The sequence below is a fragment of the Galleria mellonella genome, unplaced genomic scaffold, assembly GCF_026898425.1.
Source record: "Galleria mellonella isolate WM207_F2 unplaced genomic scaffold, CSIRO_AGI_GalMel_v1 utg300, whole genome shotgun sequence".
In the NCBI taxonomy this organism is placed as follows: Eukaryota; Metazoa; Arthropoda; class Insecta; order Lepidoptera; family Pyralidae; genus Galleria; species Galleria mellonella.
This window is the reverse complement of record NW_026442068.1, coordinates 4,994,492-5,006,619: the sequence shown is the minus strand read 5'-3', so window position 1 is coordinate 5,006,619 and position 12,128 is coordinate 4,994,492. Positions and strand designations below refer to the sequence as shown.

General features: G+C 28.9%; 2 protein-coding genes across 6 annotated transcripts; one reads left to right on the top strand and one right to left on the bottom strand.

The window, feature by feature from the left end:
• The first annotated feature begins 812 nt into the window (after positions 1-812).
• Positions 813-5,820, top strand: LOC113523343 (DEAD-box helicase Dbp80). 5 transcript variants are annotated; one of them, XM_026909275.3, is made up of 2 exons: positions 813-969; positions 2,810-5,820. In XM_026909275.3, exon 2 carries the CDS (start codon positions 2,817-2,819, stop codon positions 4,206-4,208), a length of 1,392 nt encoding a protein of 463 aa, XP_026765076.2. In that variant the 5' UTR covers positions 813-969; positions 2,810-2,816; the 3' UTR covers positions 4,209-5,820. The 5 variants fall into 5 exon arrangements, with proteins under 5 accessions (XP_026765076.2, XP_026765075.2, XP_026765074.2 ...); XM_026909274.3 differs by lacking the exon at positions 813-969 and adding an exon at positions 1,002-1,330; XM_026909273.3 differs by lacking the exon at positions 813-969 and adding an exon at positions 1,355-1,700.
• Positions 4,733-8,890, bottom strand: LOC113523344 (ER membrane protein complex subunit 10). Its single transcript, XM_026909277.3, has 5 exons — positions 8,722-8,890; positions 7,989-8,156; positions 7,449-7,717; positions 6,134-6,230; positions 4,733-4,871 (listed from the first exon to the last, which is right to left on the bottom strand). The coding sequence occupies exons 1-5, from the start codon at positions 8,770-8,772 to the stop codon at positions 4,788-4,790; spliced, it is 669 nt and encodes a 222-aa protein (XP_026765078.2). The 5' UTR covers positions 8,773-8,890; the 3' UTR covers positions 4,733-4,787.
• Positions 8,891-12,128: the final 3,238 nt, after the last annotated feature.

Here is a 12,128-nt window from a genome sequence, read left to right as displayed (position 1 = left end):
TGTGGTGAAGTTTTTAGAAGTAATCGTATCTGATGGCAAAGTGTTTTGTCTCTTGAATATTAATATTCATTGATAATAATATTCATAACGCTCGCGGAGATAACAAGGAATGGAGGGATTATGCAAGATTCAAAATTTTTTTTTTAATTTATATAATACATTTATACATAATTATCATAGTTTCATATGTAACGGCCTGTTGCCTTTGTCAATTTGTTAAATCGATGCAATCGATTAGAAATCATTGATATTTATTGGCAATTTCTAAGGAATTGAAGTTAAAATTTGTAGATATTTATGTACTTGTTATTATTTTAATTTGAATATTTGAGTCTTTAAAGTTTTAATTTGTTTAAATGTGATAATTTTCTCTTTCGAATTATATACAAAATATCTATTATAGTTCTAAATATTGCATTTAAATAAATGAAATGTTTCAAGCGTATTTACATGTAAAATACGAAATTGTGTTTTCCCTGTTATTTATCTTACATTCAGGTAAAGCTTAATTTTAACTAACTATATTCACTTAAAGCTATTTGTAATTCAATAAGTAAAAATAACAAGAAAATATTTTGTTTATACTCCCGCTAAAACAGCTTCGAGCTTATGTTGTGCAAATTATTGTTCTATTGTTTCTCTCACTCTAATATACAGTTTATATTATATTTTCTGTCTCGTGCATTGCCAATCTATGTACTTTATAATCTAAGGTGAATACCATTTCAACGTTTCATCGCTACATCAAAGCTGATGACTAGGCTGTTTGTTTAGAGAACAGGCTAAAGTGTTGTTATTGTGATGATTCACGTCTTTTTTTATATACGTGTAGTTATGAAAATCATAAAATTCTTAATTTTCAATAATTTGTGCATTCAGCTTATACAGCTTATCAATATGATAACTAGCGTGTGATACAATTAGATGGAGTATTATTTCACGTGACAGAAAAATATAGCATCATCCATTGTACTGCAAAAGAGAAATATCTTAATATTTTATTAATATCGAAGAACTATTCAACTATAATATCATTATAGTCCCCATTCGTTTCCATTTTGAACATTAGGCTGGCCAATATAACGAGAAAAGAGTATTTTGTGCACATTGATAAGATATTCCTGACCAAGCCCGTTTACGTAGCTTGTATGAAGTGTGGCCTCTTTTCTTTTGGTTATATACTCTTTAGCATAGTGTCGATAAGTATCTTTGTGTATATGTTATTTTACTCTTTTCTCTCTCTAAAATAAAAATAATTTACAATTCCTTGTGAAAATAAATAATTTTTTTTTTTGCATTTTAACGTTGTATTTGTGTTGATATTATTGAAGTAAGTAATAAGCAATAAATTGCAAATGTCACTAAGAGTTTTCAATAGTTATTATTACTTCCAAGTTTTTCGCAAACTTCATTTGGCATCTATGCCTGCTTTCACTTTTTTTCTGCTAATAATTTTATTTACTATTGAGGGATTTTATCTACTGTCGAGAATTAATTCTAAGAAAACAAAAGGCGACCCAAGTATTTATTATTTTATAACAAGAAATTCATGGAGGGAATCTACCCAATGATTTAGAGGAAGGTTGCAATTTCTTTGCATGGTACGACCGTCGGACCTCGGACAGTTGTTTTATTCTAAAGTTATAAAATTACTGGGTATAAAAACAAAACATTATCTTTTAAGAAGTCACATGTCAAAGGTTAGTAACCTTTAAAGGCTGTATTTATTTCTGATGTCGATGTCAGTAAGAATGATTTCCCATCAGATGCCCCTTCTGGTCGCAGGTTATTTTACTTTTCTATGATTTCATTTTTCATTGGAAAAATGGTATAAACAGATTTTAGTTCTTTAAGATAGGTAGGTAATTACATTTTCAACCATATGAGAGTGGCATATTCTTAAAGAATAAACTCTCTTTATAAAAATAAAAGAAATCTTATTTGCACATTTACTTAGTATGCAGTGGTTTGATAGAAATTCTACTCTATTGAAAATGTTTATGTTTGTAATACTTTTGAGCTTGTTTGACATGATCATTTTTAGTTTTCTTATTGGGAAAAATCCATGTTTACTTGAGGTTGTTGTTCTTTAAAAAAAAAGTGTTTATAACTATACCTTCCCATAAGAAATCTTTCATTGTAGCATTGAAGTCACTGATAATCAAAATATTTTAATCTGGTATATTATGAGCTTCTCATAAGATGTAAAAATTTGTGATTTCTTCTCAGTGCATATGCTTTGATGAAAAATAATATTTTATTGAAGTTTCTCTCTGATAGTCCTACAAAGTTGGTAATATTTGAATTTAGTTAATTTTTTATTAGAAAACCAACCCCATAAATACCTAGCGTTTCTCCTTTATAGCAAAAGATATAGTTGTCATGCTTTTCTATATTATATCCTATTGGTTTTATTTCGGCCAATCCTAATACATCAAATTGCTTTTTTTTTTTAAAACATGAATTCTATAAATTTATGTGTTATTGTTAGGGATTTAACATAGTAGGTAGCAAACCAGAAATCCTAATTTCTAATTTTGGTCTTTATCTTTCAAAGTAACCAGCCATTGTAATTGTGGAAGATGTAAAGAAGATAGTTTCTTGCCATTTATCAATGGAACCTTTATCAATCAACAATTATCTTTTTATTTTAAGAAATTTGTGTTTAAAAATAAATTGTATCTAACTTTATAGGTTGCATTAATATGATAGTATAATCTATATATTTCTATATGAATTGTGTTCTTTTCAAAACTGTTATAATCTCTTAACTGTTAATAATGATATTGTGTATGTTTTTTCTTTCCAGCACCATAATGGCAAATCAATGGGGGCAAAAGGCAGAGGAATTAGAAATAACTAATAAGGTTGCTGGATTAGGTTTAAAAAAACCTCATGATCAAACATCTGATGACACACCAGATACTGTGAATCCAGCCGAAACATCTTTGCTAATGAAAATTATACGACAAGGATTAGTTGAGTCTAAATTAGATATTGAAGTTCAGAGAAAAGATCCAAATTCACCATTATACTCAGTAAAGACATTTGAAGCGCTACATTTAAAACCAAATTTACTTAAAGGTGTTTATGCTATGGGTTTCAACGCTCCATCCAAAATCCAAGAAACAGCATTACCAACACTCTTGGCAGACCCTCCTCAAAATATGATTGCTCAATCTCAATCAGGTACTGGAAAGACAGCAGCATTTGTTTTAGCAATGCTGAGTAGAGTTGATTCTTCAAAGAATTATCCACAAGTGTTGTGTCTCAGCCCAACATATGAACTTGCAATCCAAACAGGTGAAGTAGCAGCTAAGATGGCAAAATTTTGTCCTGAAATCAAACTCAAATATGCTGTCAGAGGTGAGGAAGTACCTAGGGGTACAAAGATAACTGATCATATTATAATTGGCACACCGGGCAAGATGCTTGATTGGGGTGTGAAATTTGGTATGTTTGACTTGAGTAAGATTAAAGTATTTGTTTTGGATGAAGCTGATGTTATGATAGATAGACAAGGACATCAAGATCAGTGTATTCGAATTCACAAGTGTTTGCCTCAAACATGCCAGATGATGTTCTTTTCTGCTACTTATGGTAGCGCAGTTATGGAGTTTGCAGAGATAATTGTTCCCAATCCAATTATTATTCGGCTGCTTCGCGAAGAAGAATCCTTGGATAATATAAAACAATATTATGTAAAATGTCAAAGCCCAGAAGAAAAATATAGAGCTATATGTAATATTTATGGAGTAATTACAATTGGTCAAGCTATTATTTTTTGTCATACAAGGAAAACCGCCAGTTGGTTGTCAGAAAAAATGTCTAAAGATGGTCATTCTGTAGCAGTTCTATCAGGAGAACTTACTGTAGAACAGAGAATAGCAGTTTTAGACCGATTTAGAGCAGGGTTGGAAAAAGTTCTTATCACGACTAATGTCCTATCACGAGGCATAGATGTAGAGCAAGTAACTTTAGTTGTCAACTTTGATATGCCAATGGACATGGACAAAAAGGCAGATTGTGAAACATATTTACACAGAATAGGGCGTACAGGCAGGTTTGGCAAAGCAGGTCTTGCTATCAATTTGATTGATTCTCCCCAGGCTATGCAGATTTGTTCAGATATTGAAGCACACTTTGGCAAGAAGATCAGATTGCTTGATATTGAAGATGCTGAAGAAATTGAGAAGATTGGTGCATAATAAAAGTCTTAAAATATTATTATCATAATATCAGTTGTTTATTGACCACTGCTGAATATTGGTCTCCCCCAGAAGAGGGATTTTGCCAGTAATTGCCACACTTAGCAAACAGGCAAAATATTGTTACTACTACAATTATTACTATTATAAAATTACATTTGTTTTTTTGTACTTTGCATTTACCTGAATTAAAAGTGGGGTTGATTCTAAGATATGATTTCGTTTAGAGAAATGGCGTCACTGAATCGGCCCCAATATTTTAATTGTACTAAGTTTTATTTTTTATCATTTTACTTGTAACTGTATTGTATAAAGTAGGCTACACACTTGCAGATAGGTAGTTCTTGTATCATGTTCACGAACAAAATATGTTATACATTTACTAGCATTATATTGGCATTCTCAAGCGGAATAACTAGTGCGTCTTGTATAAGTTTTATGTAATTACTGCTTTAATGTTGTATGTTGAATCTATTAAAATTTTTTTGCGTCTCTAGTGGGTGGCAAAATAAGGAGATCATAAATGAACAAAAAAATTATTTTATTTATTAAATAAGCATTAATATTAGGTACATTACACTAACGTGCTGCTTGACCAGCTGGTTCGGGGTTCGTTGCGCCTGATATCATCACAAAGATTGCAATAGGAACTATGTACATCCACTAAAAAAAAAAAAAAAAAGATTAATTCAGTACATTCATTTATTTATATATTCATTTAAGACATTAAACGGCTGATATGACGATTCATTCTTAGCATGTCCTTTATTGACCAAAATAAAGAGTAAATCACTGGAATTCAAGTTTTTTTGCCGGTCTTAAATGGATTTCATTAAGGGTGTTCATACATTAACTTACCTAAGTGTGGCACTGTTACATTTATCTATAAATTTTTTAAACAATCATTCTGATTATTGTTTCAAAAGTGTTCTGCTAGCGAATTAAACCGTCAATTATAGAAAATTATCGCTGCATATTTACTACTAAAAGGTTTGCACCTACTTTATAATGTGCTTTGGCATTTTTCAGCTTTTTTTGTTGTCCAAAATCTTCAGTAACAGCTTAATAAAAATATCACTGCATCATTAATGTTTTAGTTCGCTAGTAGAGAACTTTTAAAGTAAATAGAAACATGGAAAATAGTTATTGAAAAGTGATAACTGTGACATAGTCACACTTCGATAAACTGAAGATATAAACGCTCTTAAGGAGACATGCTAAGATTGTTTATAATGTCAAAAACTGTTTATACCAAGTTATTGTTATGGAATTAAAATATTAGTTTCATAGCAAAATTCTAACAAACTGGAAATTCTTACAAATGGGAAAGTCTGTTTGTAACTTATAACGCTTTATCCGATCATTATCAAACTTGGTACATACAATTTTATATTGAGCTTTTTCCATAAAAAGTAATCTCAATAAAAAGTTATCTTTACATTTTTTAATTATTAATATTATTGTTGTCTCCATGCCTTGATTCAATCAAATGTTATGAACTTTGGCAAATACATTGTATTATATGGAGAAGTATATAGGCTACTTTTTATATCATATACAGCCCATCAATATATTATTGATCTTGTCACGCAAATAAAGATTGCAATAATTACATTGCCTTTATTTTCAATCTATATCTTACAAATTAGTAAATATAAAGTTCCACTATGTATTTATTTTGTGGGTACTTAAAATGCAAATTACACTAATTAAATATCATAACTCATTCAAAATCCTTTTAGAAATCAACTGTAAATCAAATTTCTTACAATACCACACAATCCCAACTATTATTACTCTGCACTTCTATTCCCGTGAAATCATCATCACAGAAATAATTATTGATTTAGAGATAAATATGTATTTCGTTTTTATAGTACCTATACAACTCTATAACAATAATGATAGATATGTTCATTACTTACATATTTTGCTAGAAATGATCTGTTATCTTTAAGTTCACCTTTTTCTCTAGCTTCTCTCTCGCGTTCCAATTTTTGGATGTAAGAAGCCGTATCTGGTCTGCATAAAATTTAACATGAAATAAGTATACCAGTTGTAATATTTAAATCTTTATCAAATTTGATGTTGGTAAGTAAAAGAATTATCTTTGGTCCCCGCATAGAATGGGCCATCACTTCCTTTGCTGTGAGTGTCATAAGAAGTAACTAAGGGAATTTAATGGTCGGGGAATGGGTAGCATTATCTTTCTTAAAACATCTCCAAAAGCCTAATTGTAGTTGCCAACTTGCCTGCTAAATGTGACAACTATTGGCAAAACCCTTGTTATGAAGGAGGCCTATGTTCAGCAGGAGACTGTTAACAGCTAATAAGATGATGATGAAGTAAGAGAGCAACAATCTCATATGTGGTATCAAATGCATTTTGTCTACCACTTTTGAGAGAAATTCAGATCTTTATTTTATGCAACTTGGAATGGCAAACAAACTTATGATCCACCTAGTGGAAATGGTTACCATCGCCTACAGATTTACCCTGTATGTTGTTCTAGAAAATAGGTGTGTTACTACACCAAATATGTTCAAATTTATATAATGGTTGTTGCATGATAATACATTTTGGTTATGTGTGTGGAGTTAAATTTTGTAATCATATTATGCTTTTTTTGTTTTTTATGCAACTTAGTATAGCAAACAAGCTGATGGCCTACCTGATCGAAAGTAGTAACTGTCACCTATAGACATGAGTAGTACCATGGACATAACAGAGTATACTATTCTGCCCGTGACACTCCCGATGCGTTGCCATTTCTGAGGACTCAAGTGTTTTTTCTCTGTACCCTGTAAATGCACTGCTATATCCCACCCTTCAAACCAAAACACAGCTATGCAAACAACTGTCATGGTAGAAATAAAAATAGGACAGAAGTGTCTGGGCAAATGAAATAAACACATTCTTGTAACAATGCATTACAGTCATACTCATAATAATTTCATATTTTGTTTCCATGAAACCATAACTATTCATTTTCATATATTTTATTAAGAGAGGGAAAATCAGTATTGTAGTACATATTGTATTGTGATATATAAGGCATCAGCTCAGTCAGCTTTTTTGCCTAGAATGAGATGAAAGGAATGTATGCACTTGTAATATTTCTGGCAATAAACATTTTTCTATTCTATTGTATATGAAATTACAGAAGATAATCTGACTCTCATGGTACATGCTACTGTTAATTATTTTGTTTTTTTTCTATACAAAATAAAATTTACTTACACAGGGGCTTGTTCCACATAACGAAGAAAGAATTTTGAATTTATTAAATATCCATCTTTGTTATGTTGAAGTGCCTTAGAAGAGTTTGTAACTTGGAAATTAACTGCAGTAACAGCACCATTAGGCAGCATCCATGCATTAATTACATCTGATAACCCATTTTCAAGAAAAGACCTAGCCTTTACAGATGATAATAATTCAGTTCCTTTGTTATCAGCAGATGTCACTAAGGTCTTTACAGTGTAAAAACCATCAATTTCTGCAATTTCCTAAAACATTTTGATTTTATTACACACTATATCAAGTAAAGTATTAAATTCAGAAAATCTCGAGCATTAATTGTCCTCATTATTATTAGCTGTGCCAAATGAATAAGTATTTTAAAAATTGTCCAAAATTATTCTAATTTTTATAATTTAATTAAATAAATTGCTTATTTTGTTTTTAATAAGTATATGAAACACATGTATGCTTGTCAAAAACAAAAATTATAATTAGGTGGGACATTAGCTTTTAATAATAGAATAAAATAATCCTTACCTTTAATTGTTCTATATGTTGCTTTGTAAAAGGTGTTTGTTCTATGGTAGCTATACCAGCACGAATACTTTTTAGTGAAATATTACCTCTAGAGCAATACTTTCCATCTTTGCAATTTAATGTATGCTCTATTTTTATATTAAGCCAGCCATCATAATCAATGCTCATCTAAAATAATTTAAGTTTTGATAATATTTATAAGAGAAAAACTTTAATAAAATATTGTCATTTTAGCCATTAACTGTCCTGTGTTGAACACATGCTTCCTCATAGATAGCTATAAAGAACTGATGTTATAAACTATCTGCATTCAGACTTCTTGCCACATATTTGAGCTAAATGCTTCACTCAACGAGGTCATACTACACTGTATTTTTCAGTTAGGGCTGCCATGAACGTAATATGTTAGCAAAATACTACAATTTATACAGGGTACCTATTGAAAAACTCTTGTGTTTGCACTCTTAAGGAGGTAGAGGTCATTCATATATCTGCAAGTATGTACTGTACAAAAGTATTTTTTTTTAACAATTGATAACAGTATTGTTTATATTTAGATTCAAGCTTTTCATATAAAAAGCTGATCAGTGCACACAAAACAAATGATAATTTACAGGAAAGAGTTTTCACAGATATCCACAGCAATATTTAAGTTTTCATGTAAGGATGTTATTTTTTGTATTAATTGCATTGTGATGCGTTTATTAACAACAAATTATATAAAAGAACATACCCCGTAGTGGAAAAGTTTCATTAAACATATGATTAAAAAAAGTTCTTTCATATTTATATTTAAAATTCTATCTTTAGAGTGTAAAAATATTACAATTTTGTAATTCCCGAAGTAAATGATAGAATTAAAGATTTGCTTTTGAATACTTATAGTTGAAATTGATCAAGGACCGGGTCGTAAATGAAATACTTTAAAGTCGGCATTATTTATGTTGATAAAAGTAGATATAACCTGTGCAACCATATAGAAGCATCAACACAATAAAATAAATGAATATTCATGGTGTTAAACAAATATTTATAATATCTATGCCTTAGTCCAGAGTAGCAATATCGATAAGTATATTTGATTAAAAACTAAGTATATATTATTTCATAGTGTAAAATTTTTTAATTACATGAACTGATTGTACGGTTTCACATAATCATTTTTATTCTTAGTGACGCCAATCAGAAACCTAGATATTATTATGTCACATCTGACATCTGTGTCAGCTTTAATGACACTTGACATATAATAAAAAATCAAAGAACAAGAAAAAAAATTTAAATAATAGATATTGGACAATTTGAGAGTTACTATATTTAAAAATTATTCATCTCAATCCAAATATTAAAATACCGTGAATAGAAAGGGTTTCCAGCTATGAACAAGGTATAACATAGAAAGAATGATAAAATATAAACAGTAAATCGTATGGTTGCTTGTTTTCTTCTTACGCTAATATTATTAGCTAAAAGACGACTAAGATATATTATTAGTCACTTTTTTCTCAATTCGTAGTAGGTTAGTTTTTAGATTAAAAAAGGATTGATGCTGTTGATAGAGTGAATTTGTCGATATTTATTTGTATCTGTTCTAATAATGGAATCGATGATAAGTATTAACTGTATCTATTGAATAAAATTATAACCACAATTTAGATGACATATTCAATTGGTTTCTAAAATTTCAGTCAATTTATCATATTGAAGACTACAGCATGGTCTGTTATGTCCATGGAACAAACGTACTAAAAAAAAAATGGTTTCTAAAAAAGGTTACCATTTTCCATGTGTTGTATTTTTTGCTTGTTTGCAGATTGCATAATTTGTAAAAAAAATATTTATTTTTTATTTGAAAGGCTATAATTAGGTTCTTTCGGATAATTTCCAAAGGAATTTAATAAAATTGGTTTAGTAGTTTAATTTTAAATCCATATAACTAATTTTAATATTTGATGTCAGTGCTTTATGTTTTGTGAAACAAAATCCTATTAATATTATAAATACAAAAGTTTGTAAGCATGAATGGAATGTTGGACAGGACCATAGCTAGTCCTAAGTTTAAGTAAGGGCAAAAAAACTTTTAAGAGGGGCAGAAGTCATAATTACAAAATGGATTAAGAAATATATTAATTATATTTACGAAAATACATTTTTAGGTATTATTTATTAAAATTCTCATTTCATTTATAACTAACTTGTAGATTATATAATTACGTTGAAAACTTAAGAGTATATAAATATTTCGCATTAAAAAAGTACAGTCGTAGCATTATAAAATTTATTTTATTTTTGAACGCTTATATTTTGTTGAGCTTTCAAAATAATCATCCTCATTTAAATATTTACTACATATTCGTGCATTATTTGTCAAGTTCCAATTTCTTTTTGCTGCTAATAATAACATCCATCCATTTGTCTTTTAAAAAATCATCTTTTAGAAATCTGAAAAAAAGTATTAGATATTAACGGAGAAAATTAAATTTTTAACAAATATTATCGATAATTAGTCACACACCACACAGCACCATATCGTAACAAATTTTAAATAAATAAATAATTTATTCGTTACTGTTTATGCAGAAAGTATGCACACAGGTTATATTTGAATTTGGTAGGGTATACGGATAACAAAATCAAGTTGGATATATGGTGATGAATTTGACTTTTACGGACTATTCAAAAGGCAGATGCGTATATTATATCAATAAATATATTTTTTATTGCCATGTTAAAGCTGATTTTCTGTGATAAGAAAAACAATCAGAAATCTAATTTATATTAAAAATAAATATATTTTTTTATTGTTAAGTATTTTAATAATATATTTGTAAGTCCTCTATCATTTCGACTAGATTTGAGCTTCTAAAATCTTTACACATATCTATTGGCCAATATATTATTTAAAGAAAACAAATAATGTTTTTTTTTATTTAAAATTTATTCTGTTATACTTGTAATGCAAAAAATAAGTACAATTCAGAAATATTTCAGTAATTTATAATATACTTCGATTTTTAGATTGATTACAATTACAGAGTTACATTACTAAAATTTATTGAATTTAATTAATATAACGAAATTTAGCTTAATGTAGTCAAACCTAAACTTGATTAAAATGACCAAATTTTGTTAAATTTGACCAAACTTGGTTAAACTTAGTCAAATTTGACCTAACTTATTCAAACTTAACTGAACTTGACTAAACTAACTAAATTTGATTAAACTGACCAAACTCAATTATTTTGGGCTAAGCTTAGTTCAGTCAAGTATAGTAAGTTTAGTTGAGTTCAGGCAAGTTTGGGTAACTGGTTAAGTTCTAAAGTTGATTAAAAATATGACAACAGCTTGACAAAGTTTGAAAAAGAAGAGCAATTAAACAACTGGTTCCAAAATTTAATATTTGATTGAAAATATGACAACAGTACTTGACAAAGCTCTCTATCCGTTTTCGTCAAATCTGCATAAAATCTCTTCAAAATCCTTTTTAATCCTGCTGCCGATTATCTAAAATATATTGTTTCTCAGTGAGGCTAATGATCATACTTTTTTGTCAATAACCTCCGACTTAAATTTCCCACTCATTCTTCTTCCTTTTATTCTAAATCCTTTTGTTCAGAGTTCGTCCAAACTCACTAAAAACTCTTACTAGCTTAATCAAATCTTACTACCTTTCACTTTAGATTTTCCTGTGTTCTCTCTTCGTTTTCCTTCGTCATTTTTTTCTGTTGTAAATAAAAATTATATATTTATTGTTATATATTATATAATGTATGTATATGTTATGTATATATTATATATGTATGTGTATGTATGTATGTATGTTATGTATATATTTAATTGTGTATATATTATATATGTATGTGTATATATGTAAAATATATGTTTGTATAATTTATATAATAGTTAAATTTTCTCAATGTCAAAAGGTTGTCTGGAAGAGATTGCTTAGCGATAAGGATTCTCATTAATATTTACTGTATTTGTTATTTCTCTTTTTACTTGGTGCAATAAAGTATAAATAAATAAATAAATAAATAAAGTTTGGCCAAACTTGCATAAAATTGCCCAAATTAACGCCGAAATTATAAATATTGACAGCTGCCATTTTTTTCGTCAAAATCTAAAACTACCACAATTTTT